At 40.9% G+C, this 13,693-nt stretch overlaps 1 protein-coding gene across 2 annotated transcripts; it reads left to right on the top strand.

Annotated features, from left to right (window-relative positions):
• Nucleotides 1-8,627: 8,627 nt before the first annotated feature.
• On the top strand, nt 8,628-13,565 carry LOC140841689 (uncharacterized). Of its 2 annotated transcripts, none has more exons than XM_073209301.1 (7): nt 8,628-8,895; nt 9,430-9,577; nt 10,013-10,204; nt 10,894-11,022; nt 11,838-12,007; nt 12,437-12,531; nt 13,284-13,565. In XM_073209301.1, the coding sequence occupies exons 1-7, from the start codon at nt 8,628-8,630 to the stop codon at nt 13,356-13,358; spliced, it is 1,077 nt and encodes a 358-aa protein (XP_073065402.1). In that variant the 3' UTR covers nt 13,359-13,565. The 2 variants fall into 2 exon arrangements, with proteins under 2 accessions (XP_073065402.1, XP_073065391.1); XM_073209290.1 differs by having other exon boundaries at nt 12,401-12,531; nt 13,284-13,564.
• The last annotated feature ends 128 nt before the right edge of the window (nt 13,566-13,693 follow it).

Raw genomic sequence — 13,693 nt, forward strand, 5'->3', positions numbered from 1 at the left:
TTCCAAGTTGCTCCTAGGAAACTGAGTAGCCCCAGTAGAAGTTAGCCATGGGTCATCTCGCCCGATCGAGGTTCATCTCCTCCGACCAGGACTAGGGTTATCTCGCCCAACCAGAGTCATCTTGTCTTACCAAGGTTAATCTCGTCTGACCAGGGTTCATCTCCCTCAACCAAGGTCATCTTGCCTGAGTAGAGTTCATCTCGCTCGACTAGAGTTCATCTCGCCCGACCAAGGTCATCTCGCCTGACTAGAGTTCATCTTCCCTGAAAAGAGTCATCTCGCCCGACCATGGTCCATCTCCCTCGATCAGAGTCATCTCCCCCGATCAGGGTCATCTCGTCCAACCAAGGTGGGTTTCATCTCCCCCGGCCGGTTTCATCTCCCTCGACCAGGGTCATCTCGCCCGACCATTGTTCATCTTAGTTAATCATTAGCAAAGATATTTCTAGATCAGGTTCTTTCCCACTTTGGCCGATCGCAAGGAGATAGGCCCACTAGTATGGGTCATCATGCCTACTGACAAAGGACATTGTATGTATAGTGGTCAGAAGACACAACATGGGCAGTTGACAGAGGGCATGTCATGAGCAGATGTCTAGTCATGAACAATGTCTAAGCACTATAATCAAAGTCGTCTTTCCCCTATAAATACTCAGGTTTGCTCATTTATTCGAAACAAGTGATATTGCATTATACTGCATTTAATGAATTCTCTATCTACTTAATGAACCCTATGTCGACTTGAGCGTCGGAGTAATCACGCCAGAAACTTTTCCAACTCCCCATTGACATTTTACTTATTGAGTGTGCAAATCGTCTGACCCGAGTTGATCCTATCAGGCCAGTTCAGACTCATTCTACTTGGTCATGCCACTCGGACTCATCCCATCAGGTCGAACTAGGTTTATCCCACCAGGTCAGGCCACCCAAGCTCATCCCATGAGGCCAGGCCACTCGGGCTCAACCCATCAGGTCAGGTCAGCTCATCCTACCTGGTCAGGTCACCCACGATCATTCCATCATGCCAAACCAAGCCATCCAGGCTCATTCCATGAGGCCAGGTCACCCGAGCTCATTCCATCCGGACATGTCAGACTCATCCCACATGGCCATGTCAGACCACTCAGGCTCATACCACCAGGCCATGCCAGACCACCTTGGTTCATCTCATCAGGTCAAAAATCTTCATAGAGAAATAACGCTTACCAGGCTATTTAGTATTTATACTTTAAAAAATTACTAATTTTTTAAAACATAAAACATCGATCATTCAGAATTAAATGTATCAAAGTATACACTCAAAAGATCATCAATATATATATCGGTGTTTTCAACCAAAAAAAAAATACTTAGCAACACATGAACAATTTCGTTTGTTTGTCTACGAACAAGATGAACAGAGAAATTTGAGTTTACAGATAATATTTCTCGGCAAACTCAGTCAAATCCACATTTGTTGCCTTCACAGTTAGGAAGACTAGCTGTGTGTCCACCTCGAAGAGGACAATTGTGAAATATGTGTTGCATATCCATGACAGAGCTTCAAACATGCCTATAACTTTCTTCTCTTTCTTTGATACTTCATAGTCCTTTTATCAAAACTATTTTGACTATAATGAATTTTTCCTCTTCGTCGCGCATCACCATGCCTACACCAACGGCAAAAAAAGTAACTATTAAAATGTGGTATAACCGATATTCCATTTTATGTCTTCCAAATTATATGCATGCATAAATTAGAGTATAATATAGTTTTTATCTGTCACTTATACCTGACCACTAGTTAGCAAAATTTTGAATTATTATGCTTGTCTATTAAATACAAGTGAATAAAACATACATATTATATATGCTTGTCTATTATATACGTACATATATTAAATTGTGCTTTAGAACAATGTATTTTTACTATTTAAATACCTGTTAGCATAACATATACATGTTCTTTTTTTTTTTATAAAAGTTGAATCAGAAAATGATAAATTGAGTAGAACTTTCTTTAAAATACACACTTTACAAATACAAAAAACTTTTATGTGACTATATTATCTCTTATGAGAATAAATAATACTTTTTATGTCCAAATATTATTCTATCCAAAGTCATTTCTTCGTTGATTCAAGAGCAAAGGATCAATAAATATCTATCTTAATAGTTAAATGTGTGTCCAGCTCATATCAGATCGAATTTTTTCTGCAGTCTTTGACTAACCCTAAAAGAGTTTAGCAGTCAATCAGTTGACACATTCTCTTCGGATGAAACTCGGTACAAAGCATAAAATCTAAAACAAATATATGATTTTTCGAGACTAAATGTTTTAATGTGACATTAATATATGATTTTTGAGTATCTGAACATATATAAGTTTTTTTGATATTAATGATATGTGTTTTTCGGATGAAAATTCGACAAAAACCTTGAAAATATAGTATTAATATATGATATTTTAACACTAAATATTTCAAGTCAGACATTAAAATATGATATTTTTAGTACTTTAACTTGTATAACAATTTTTATTAATGACATATTTTCAGATGAAAATTTATATAAAACATTAAATATATGATATTAATAATATATGATATTTCATTATAAACTCCTTTCAATCGGATATGAATATATGATATTTGAGCAAACAAGTGTAATAAGTATTGATATTATTATAGTTGTTCTAATTTGATACTCAAAATTTTATATTTTATATTACATCTAAAATAATTTGTTCATCAATATCATATATATATATATATATATATATATATATATATATATATATATATATATATATATATATATATATATATTATATTAAATGTTTTGTATCGCTTTCATCGAAAAATAGTCGTGGGTGTAAGTTAGGGGTGTTCATCGGTCGGTTCGGTTCGGTTCGGTTTTCGACTTTTTATTTCGGTTTTTTTCGGTTTTACAAATATATAATCCGATATCCGAACCATTTTTCTTCGGTTCGGTTCGGTTTTCTACCGAAATGGTTCGGTTATTTCGGTCGATTATTTTGGTTTTGATACAATTATTTAAATTAATAATATAAATATATTATAAAATATAATATGTTATTTTTTTAAATGATTTCTTAGTAAAATATTTAAATATAAAGTACAAATGAATTACATAAATAACAATCAACTAAGTATTATTCAAAATAATTCTTCATTCACTAATATCATCTCAATAAATAATATAAAATAAAAATAACATTATTAATTTAATTAAATTTCGATTTTTTCGGTCGGTTCGGTTTTGATATTTATAATCCGAAACCGAACCAAATTAATTTCGGTTTTAACATTTATATCCGAATTATAAAATTCGGTTGCCGGTTCGGTTTAGTGTTCGATTTTTTCGGTTTGGATTTTCGATTTTTTCGATTTTATCCGAAGTTTGAATACCCCTAGACTATAAGTATTGCATAAACACCTTTTTTTTAAAAAAAAAAATCAGAAAGAGAGAAAATTTTGATATTACATAAATTAAACTCACATTTAGCTATGTGCCACAAATTTCGTCGAATATATTATAATATGCGGTCCACAAATAAAAAACCTCAATATTCAATTCATTTCCACACTCGTCCATTTCACAGAGTTAAACCTCAAGCGTTTGTCCCATTGTTGCCGGCCAAATACTATATTTCCCAAAAACACTGATACCCCCGGATTGAGGATGGGCTCGGCCCGCTCTCGGTAGCCCATCTAATTGAGAACTCTGCATTCAGGGAAGCGCGGGAGGTCATCTGGGAGGTCATCCCAACCGACCTCCCATAACAGCAGTTCCTTCGATTGGGGAGGTCAGCCGACCTCCCACGCCGAGCTCCCAAGCCGACCTCCCACGCCGAGCTCCCATGCCGACCTCCCAAGGTCATCCCAGCCGACCTCCCATAACAGCAGTTCCGTCGATCGGGGAGGTCAGCCGACCTCCCACGCCGAGCTCCCTGGCCGACCTCCCAAGCCGAGCCGACCTCCAAGAAGGTAATATCGGGGCGATTGGAGATCCTCTGCCGAGCTCCCGAGCCGACCTCCCATAAGGTACTGGCTTCAGGCGGGCTCATACCTACGAGAGCTCTTACTCAGATATTAAGCGCGTAGCCCACAGAGATCAAAGCCCAGAAAGGTAAAGCCCATTAAAGATCTAATTAAATCTGGCATGATATCTAAATCAAATCTGGGCAAGATCTAATCAAATCTTCTGAAGATTCTGAAGATCCTAATCTGCCAAACTAGGACTCTATTGTTCTCCTATAAATATCAGGTTCCGTTCATTGTTTAATTCAATTCATATATTCACATTCTCTCTGCACACACATTACTCTCTCTCAGTTTTCTGTTCTCTGACTTGAGCGTCGGAGGGGCTACGCCGGAACAACCTTTCGGCCCCCTTCTAACACTCTTGTTTGTGTTTCTTGATTTCGAGGTGTTTGATTCGAGCTCCCAAGGTGAAGATCCAACCTCCCAACCACCCTTCGAAGGTTTGAACCGAGCTCCACCAGTGAAATCCGACCTCCCAATGAGCATAACCGATTTCAGCAACATCAATTGGCGCCGTCTGTGGGAAGATTGAGCAAAGACGTAGACGTGAGAATGCAAAAGGAAATTGGGTGGAAGAGCTCCCAAGCATGCTATGGTCGTACATAACCACTCTGAAGATTGGCATCAGGGAGACGCTTTTCAGCTTAGTTTATGGAAATGAGGCCGTGCTCCCGGCAGAGATGACGAAGAGACCTCCCGAGTAATATTCTATGATGAACAAAACAGTGAGAGGCGAGCAGCAGACTTAGATTTCTTGGAAGAAAAGAGGGAAGCCGCGGCCATAAGGATGGAAGCTTACAAGAGACGCACAGCCCAATCGTACAATAGGAAGGTCATTCAAAAGGAGCTTTCAAGTGGGAGACTTAGTTTGGAAGAAGGTTCAAGATGTGGACGTGGGAAAGTTAGATCCAAGATGGGAATGACCATTCAAGTTGATGGATAAGCTTAGCTCGGGTGCCTACTACTTCGAAGATCTGGCAGAGAAGAAATTGAGGAGGCCATGAAATGCTTACAACCTCCGCAAATAACATCACTTAGATATTATACCTTTAATTTCTTTTATTCTGTCAGTTACTTTTGTAGAAAGGACCTAAGTATTCGATGCTATATTCAGTTACATTATTAAAATTACACTTTTTCTTTCAAAATTATTGAAGCTTACACGGGTTTTCACCATGTTTTGCAGGAGCCCAGAGCTCACCTCATCTTGGTTACGCCAAGTTTACAAGGGTTTTTAGCCTCAGTCAGTTCAGGAGCTCAGAGCTTACATCATTTTGGTCACGCCAAGTATGATAAGTGTTTTCACCCTCAGTCAGTTCAGGAGCCCAAAGCTCACCTCATATTGGTCACGCCAAGTATGATAAGGGTTTTCACCCTCAGTCAGTTCAGGAGCCCAGAGCTCACCTCATCTTGGTCAAGCCAAGTATGATAAGGGTTTTCACCCTCAGCCAGTTCAGGAGCCCAGAGCTCACCTCATCTTGGTCACGACAAGTATGATAAGGGTTTTCACCCTCAGTCAGTTCAGGAGCCCACAACTCACCTCATCTTGGTCACGCCAAGTATGATAAGGGTTTTCACCCTCAGTCAGTTCAAGAGCCCAGAGCTCACCTCATCTTGGTCACGCCAAGTATGATAAGGGTTTTCACCCTCAGTCAGTTCAGGAGCCCAGAGCTCACCTCATCTTGGTCACGCCAAGTATGATAAGGGTTTTCACCCTCAGACAGTTCAGGAGCCCAGAGCTCACCTCATCTTGGTCACACCAAGTATGAAAAGGGTTTTCACCCTCAGTCAGTTCAGGAGCCCAGAGCTCACCTCATCTTGGTCACGCCAAGTATGAAAAGGGTTTTCACCCTTAGTCACTTCAGGAGCACAGAGCTCACCTCATCTTGGTCACGCCAAGTATGATAAGGGTTTTCACCCTCAGTCAGTTCAGGAGCCCACAACTCACCTCATCTTGGTCACGCCAAGTATGATAAGGGTTTTCACCCTCAGTCAGTTCAGGAGCCCAGAGCTCACCTCATCTTGGTCACGCCAAGTATGATAAGGGTTTTCACCCTCAGTCAGTTCAGGAGCCCAGAGCTCACCTCATCTTGGTCACGCCAAGTATGATAAGGGTTTTCACCCTCAGACAGTTCAGGAGCCCAGAGCTCACCTCATCTTGGTCACGCCAAGTATGATAAGGGTTTTCACCCTTAGTCAGTTCAGGAGCCCAGAGCTCACCTCATCTTGGTCACGCCAAGTATGAAAAGGGTTTTCACCCTCAGTCAGTTCAGGAGCCCAGAGCTCACCTCATCTTGGTCACGCCAAGTATGATAAGGCCAAGTATGATAAGGGTTTTCACCCCCAGTCAGTTCAAGAGCCCAGAGCTCAGCTCATCTTGGTTACGCCAAGTTTGAATAGGGTTTTCACCCCTAGACAGTTCAGGAGCCCAGAGCTCATCTCATCTTGGTTACGCCAAGTTTACAAGGGTTTTCACCCGATCTCAGTTCAGGAGCCCAGAGCTCACCTCATCTTAGTTATGCCAAGTTTATAAGGGTTTTCACCCTTAGACAGTTCAGGAGCTCAAAGCTCATCTCATCTTGGTTACGCCAAGTTTACAAGGTTTTTCATCTACACTCAGTTCAGGAGCTCTGATGTCAGCATAGCTCGTCTGACCACGATCACGATGGACAGGTGTTAGTACTCACATCAGCTCGGCAAGAAATCCGTTGTTCAAAGTTTCATAATTTTCTCAAGTATTGGGCCGAGCTGAGCTCCCTCAGCGCGACCTCCCATGGCCGAGCTTACCTCCCACGGCACGATCCTACCGAGTTATTATTTTGTCAAGGGTTCAGCCGACCTCCCATGGCCGAGCTTACCTCTCATGGCATGATCTCCTCGGATTATTACTTTATGAAGTGTTGGACCGAGCTCTCGGTCGACCTCCCTCGGGATGACCTCCTCGGGTTATCATCTAAGTGTTGGGCCGAGCTCACGGTCGACCTCCCTCGGGATGATCTCCTCGGGTTATCATCTAAGTGTTGGGCCGAGCTCCCATAGCCCGGCCGACCTCTCTCAGGATAATCTCCTCGTGTTATTACTTTATGAAGTGTTGGGCCGAGCTCCCGGTCGACCTCCCTCAGGATGACCTCCTCGGATTATTATTTGGGCCAAGCTCCCAGCCGACCTCCCTCGAGATGACCTCCTCGGGTTATCATCTCAGTGTTGGGCCGAGCTTCCATAGCTCGGTCGACATCTCTCTGGATGACCTCATCAGGTTATTATCTATCAAGTGTTGGGCCGAGCTCCCATAGCCCGGCCGACCTCTCTTAGGATAATCTCCTCGTGCTATTACTTTATGAAGTGTTGGGCCGAGCTCTCGGTCGACCTCCCTCAGGATGACCTCTTCGTGTTATTATTTCATTAAGTGTTGGGCCGAGCTCCCGGTCGACCTCTCTCAGTATGACCTCATCATGTTATTATTTAGTGTTTGCCGAGCTCCAAGTACCTGGCCGACCTATCTCAGGACAGCCCATGGGCCACCGAGAGCTCAAACCACAACGAGCTTTTGGCTTACAACGTCAGCTCGACTTGAGGGGGGGACTCGTGATACCCCCGGATTGAGGATGGGCTCGGCCCGCTCTCGGTAGCCCATCTAATTGAGAACTCTGCATTCAGGGAAGCGCGGGAGGTCATCTGGGAGGTCATCCCAACCGACCTCCCATAACAGCAGTTCCTTCGATTGGGGAGGTCAGCCGACCTCCCACGCCGAGCTCCCAAGCCGACCTCCCACGCCGAGCTCCCATGCCGACCTCCCAAGGTCATCCCAGCCGACCTCCCATAACAGCAGTTCCGTCGATCGGGGAGGTCAGCCGACCTCCCACGCCGAGCTCCCTGGCCGACCTCCCAAGCCGAGCCGACCTCCAAGAAGGTAATATCGGGGCGATTGGAGATCCTCTGCCGAGCTCCCGAGCCGACCTCCCATAAGGTACTGGCTTCAGGCGGGCTCATACCTACGAGAGCTCTTACTCAGATATTAAGCGCGTAGCCCACAGAGATCAAAGCCCAGAAAGGTAAAGCCCATTAAAGATCTAATTAAATCTGGCATGATATCTAAATCAAATCTGGGCAAGATCTAATCAAATCTTCTGAAGATTCTGAAGATCCTAATCTGCCAAACTAGGACTCTATTGTTCTCCTATAAATATCAGGTTCCGTTCATTGTTTAATTCAATTCATATATTCACATTCTCTCTGCACACACATTACTCTCTCTCAGTTTTCTGTTCTCTGACTTGAGCGTCGGAGGGGCTACGCCGGAACAACCTTTCGGCCCCCTTCTAACACTCTTGTTTGTGTTTCTTGATTTCGAGGCGTTTGATTCGAGCTCCCAAGGTGAAGATCCAACCTCCCAACCACCCTTCGAAGGTTTGAACCGAGCTCCACCAGTGAAATCCGACCTCCCAATGAGCATCACCGATTTCAGCAACATCAAACACAAATAGCTTAATCCCACCAATCACACTCTCCTCTCCAAACAGCCCACTTCACTATATTAACAGATGCAACTTCTTGCAGGTTCTGAGTTCATTTTACGACCAAATGAAGCGGTATCGGAACCGGGAAATCTGGGATTTCGAGCATGAATTGGTGGCTGCCGCACGCGGGTTTAATGCGTTGAATGGTGGCGATGATGTGTTCTTGAATGGTGGCGTTGATGGCCTAAAAGTGATCCTGGGTATTGATGGTGGGACCAGTTCTACTGTTTGTGTGTGCATGTCTTTCTTACCATTCACTCAGCCGCTGCCCGACCCTCTGCCCATCCTTGCTCGGGCAGTGGCTGGCTGCTCCAATCACAACAGTGTTGGAGGTATATTTGTATCTCTTCACGTATGCATATTTACGATTTTTGTACTTTGTTACGTGTTGTAGTTGGAAAATTCGTGCTCATTTTTTTAGTTTAGCATGGTGCCTTGGTGGGATAATATCATTGGATAGTAAAAATTATCTTGGTTGTGTGGATTAATTCCTAGCAAAAGCAGCTGGGATACAGATATATACACTGTTTTTTTAAGTGGGTCGGAGTGGCTTTTGAGCATTGGTCAAGATTTTTCTTATAGTTTTGGTTTCAAGAAGATTACTAGATGAGGATTTCCCGAACAATAAAATTCTTCTAGCTGAAGACGAGTCATTTTCTTTTCAAATATATGTTGAATGCTGAATTTATGGAAAATCAATTGATATGTTACAATTTGCATTGACGTCCTGGAGTTAGTGACTTGATATTGTAAATGTGAAATATCACCTGAACTGAATGCATTAAGTGAAAAAAGATAAGGCGACAGGTTCGTCAACCTCATCTTATAACAGGAAATATGAATGATTCTTTGTCCTTTTCTAACAGAAACTGCAGCTAGAGACACTTTAGAGCATGTTATGGCAGAAGCTCTCTCAAAGTCAGCTTCAACACGTTCTACTGTTCAAGCTGTTTGTCTTTCGGTATCTGGTGTTAATCATCCAACAGATCAGTATCGAATACTCAGTTGGCTGAGGTCTACTTGACTAAGATTTTATTTTGCCATGCATTCTTATACATTTGCATTCATTCTTTTTCAGTGTAGAATCACTTTAACTCAGCATTCTTAGAACTTAGAAGGCCCTTACCCCACCTCCAAGTCTCAACTGGTCGCCACTATATACATGCTCGAATTTCATCATAAGATAAGGATAGTTTTGCAACATGACATTACCATCTGATTTCTCTGCCTCACTTTGGTACAGAGACTTGCTGGGACAACTTAAATATTAAGAATTTTACATTTCCATTCCGCGAATGTTTGCGAGATGATTGATCTCTGAGTATTTCAACTTTGATGAACTTGATCCATAAAATTTAAATAAACTGACACACCTTTTTAACCCTTACTCTGCCATTATTAACCACTACCTTTTCTGACTTTTAAGCTCAATTTCCATTTATATCTCAGGGAAATATTTCCCAGCCATGTCAGATTATTTGTCCAGAATGATGCTGTGGCAGCTTTGGCTTGTGGGACTATGGGAAAGCTTCATGGATGTGTTCTCATAGCTGGTACGGGTACCATTGCCTATGGATTTACAGAAGATGGGAGACAAGCTCGGGCTGCTGGTGCTGGACCAATTTTAGGCGACTGGGGAAGGTAGAGGTTTTATAGTACTTGTACATGCATGCCATCTTTGTCGAGATGTATTTACTTCTTTATACATGTACATATTCCAAAACTTATGCTCCTCTACATTATTGATAGAACGGTGCTATCATCATTCTAAATTTTGCCTTCAAATATTCTGAATCTTGCATATTGCAGTTTTAAAAGACCTTGTTTAATTGCCACTCGTCAGATGTTTTATCATAATTGTCAGAAAGATTTTTTTGAAGTAATTCAATCATGAAAGCAGTATTTAACTTTTTATCTGTCTTACTGATGAGTTTTTGGTAATCTCTAGCATCCAATTGGGCCTTCGGGCTTCATTATTAAATTTCACTTGGCGACGATTCAGTTACTACGACTTTCTTGACCTAATTCTGAGGAAAGCATTCATAAACTGAAAGATGCGATTCCAAACAAAAGAATTGCTAAACCGGAGAGAAAGTCAAAGGATTAAGATTTATCCGATGTTATTACCTCCAATCTTTGATGAATGAGCTTATCCGACCGAGGGCAGTTACAGTTTACCAAGGAATAGTCTAGATATTTAACAGTTGTACTTAATTCCTCCAATAAAAAATTATGTTCTATATGCCCATTGCATCTTTCCAAGTAGTCACAACTACATTTTCAATTTTTTTAGGTTAAAATTTTGTTATTTTTCTTATGTTGAGTTTCAGTGGGTATGGTATAGCTGCACAGGCACTGACAGCTGTTATAAGGGCTCATGATGGTCGAGGCCCAGAAACAACACTGATTGACTGTATCTTGCATGAACTCCAACTTTCTTCACCAGATGAACTAATCGGGTATGCTATTGATGCATAGACCAGCAGTGATAAAATTTCAATGTGCTAGTGGTAGTTGCATTTGAATAAAATGACTGTAGCTGATTGACAGGCACTTTGCAGATGAATTTGATTTTACAAAGTATACTAATATCCATGCCTTGTATCATTGTTGTCCTCAATTTTTGTTACATTCATGCAAGTTTGCAACACAACCAAACAGATGCTATTTGTTTTCTTCGATGGAAATGTGACTTAGAAGTTTGTAAGGTTGGATGCTATAGATTAGATGGGTTTATTCAAGACAAGATTTGGGCTTTGTGAAGATGCACTTTCTGTGGTAGCAGTGTAAATAATACTAATTTAGCTATCCATACAGTTAAGTTGGTGGCTGTTCTTACCGTGTTTGTGATGGAACACCTCTTGTTAGCTATAATATTGGTGTGCAAAACGTACTCCTTTGTTTGTTTTTCACTCCTTTGTGCTGTGTATTTGTATGTTTCCTAACCCTTTCTCTTAACACTATGCTAAGAACGACAAACTTTTGTAGTGTCATGGCTTCTTCAATAAATATAAAGTAGCTCATATTTACATATTAGCTCAAACTAAGATGAGAACAAGGATCCATTGATAATATAAATTAACTTTGAGCTGCTGTGTGGTATACCTCTTGATTCAGTCAGTTGTATGGCAGTGTGTGTCAATTGGCACCAGATAAAGCTAGAACCTGTACTCGCAGTTTTAAAAAAAAATCTTGTGCAATTTGATATGTGGAGAAAGATGAATCATTGGAATGGCAATACTGGGAAATAAGAATCACTTAAATTTGATTTTAGGTGGACCTATGCAGATCCATCTTGGGCAAGGATAGCTGCTCTTGTTCCAGTTGTGGTTTCTTGCGCAGATGCCGGTGATCCAGTGGCCAACAAGATTTTACATGATGCTGTTAAAGAGTTGGCTTCAAGTGTAAAAGCTGTCGTCGAGAGATTGGAGCTATGTGGCGAAGGTGCGTCATGCCATTCCATGGGCACAGAACTTAAAATTTATGATGCCATGTGATGTATGTTTTGCCTCTCTTGCATTTCCTATCTACCTATGTTACTCCAACTTTCCCACTGGTTTGAAAGTGGCAATGACACCAAATATTTATGTTTGAGATCCGAGAAATCTTTGAGCTTCTACATTTTTTTTATCAGAATGACTGCATGCTACTTACGGGTTTCTAATTGGACTCTAATTTTCTCCTACGTGAAAGCATCTATGAATAGGATATATTGGTTTTGCACTCGATGACAATTTGTTTTCTTGATAATATATCATCTGCTGTATTGGCAGTATACAATTAAGCCTAAACCACAAATTCCATTCACTATAAATCCTACTGAATTTTTCTATTCAGATCTAATGGATAATTTTCCTCTCGTAATGGTTGGAGGTGTTCTTGAAGCCAATAAGAGATGGGACATTGGTAGCGAAGTAATCAATTGCATCTCCAAGGACTTCCCAGGGGCTCTTCCTATTCGTCCAAAGGTGAGTATATCTTATTTGTTTGCTTCCCTTATTCACGCCATTTACATTAGACTCTCTGACATCTCATATATCATCTAATTTTTTTTATTTCGTCTCAAGATTGTGGATACTTGGATTAAGTAATCTTGTTGCGCAGGTAGCAGAATTTTTTTATCTTAGCAGGATATGCAGAAGAGGATTTAACGCCATGCCTTATGTTGTAGAAACCATAAGAAACTACCTTTTCATTATAATTGAGACAGTTGCCTTAACGCAATTAGGTAACCAAGTGGACCAGAAACTATCAAACCTCTTCATAACAAAATGATCATAACTCGCAAAATTCCGGCCGACTCGTCTTAAAATTGGTACAGTCATTCGTCCAATAATCTAATCTTTGTGCCAACAAAGGCAAGAAGTGCATACAACATCAAGAACTTTTATGTTATGTGATATCTTGACAAGAAGATCAAGTCATTCAAATTTCTCGCAGTCTCGTAGTGAAAATGCCAGGAGTTACCATCCTTGTCTGTATCTCTGACCGGAATATTACCATTCGATACTTAGGTTTTAGCTTATAAGCATCTTCAATTCCATTATTTACGTTTCTCATGTTCTCCGTAACACTCTTCTTCTCGGCAGCCTGCATCTCATGAGTGGAAAGCAATGTTTTTCGACTTCATTAAAATACTAGAAAATCCCATTTTGTACTCGTGATCATTCTCGGATGTTGACCGCGGTTTTTTCTTGTGTTTTTCCTTGGACAAAACCAGGTTGAGCCGGCCGTAGGTGCTGCTTTGCTTGCTTGGAACTCTTTAATGAGACAATCTCACACATTGGGAAGGTGACTCTACATATTATCGAGGACACCATTATTTGTACATCGAACGAGGTGAAATCACAAAGAAAGCAATCTTTTTTTTTTCTTTTTTTTGTGAAATTGTTATTATTATGTGAAACAGTGTTTCTTGCTGCTATATGTAGTCATCAAATGAACGAGATTTGCCGTCCATATATAATTTCAGAGTGATAGAACACACATTTTTTATGTTGGTTTTGTGTCATAAACCGAGTTGTTGCTTGAAAACTGTCATTATCTCGAGTTTTTCGGGTAAGTGTCTTTTAAAAAAAAAAAAAAAAAAAACTAAGGTAATGCACTTCTAAGCATTTGAAATAAGAATGA

The sequence above is a fragment of the Primulina eburnea genome, chromosome 1 (genome assembly GCF_022965805.1).
Source record: "Primulina eburnea isolate SZY01 chromosome 1, ASM2296580v1, whole genome shotgun sequence".
In the NCBI taxonomy this organism is placed as follows: Eukaryota; Viridiplantae; Streptophyta; class Magnoliopsida; order Lamiales; family Gesneriaceae; genus Primulina; species Primulina eburnea.

Bases quoted from the DNA above. Each gene is read 5' to 3' on its own strand.
- LOC140841689 (XM_073209290.1), top strand. From the start codon at position 8,628: ATGAAGCGGTATCGGAACCGGGAAATCTGGGATTTCGAGCATGAATTG. The intron at 8,896-9,429 runs GTATATTTGTAT...CTTTTCTAACAG, and splicing joins CAATCACAACAGTGTTGGAG to AAACTGCAGCTAGAGACACT. The intron at 10,205-10,893 runs GTAGAGGTTTTA...GTTGAGTTTCAG, and splicing joins ATTTTAGGCGACTGGGGAAG to TGGGTATGGTATAGCTGCAC.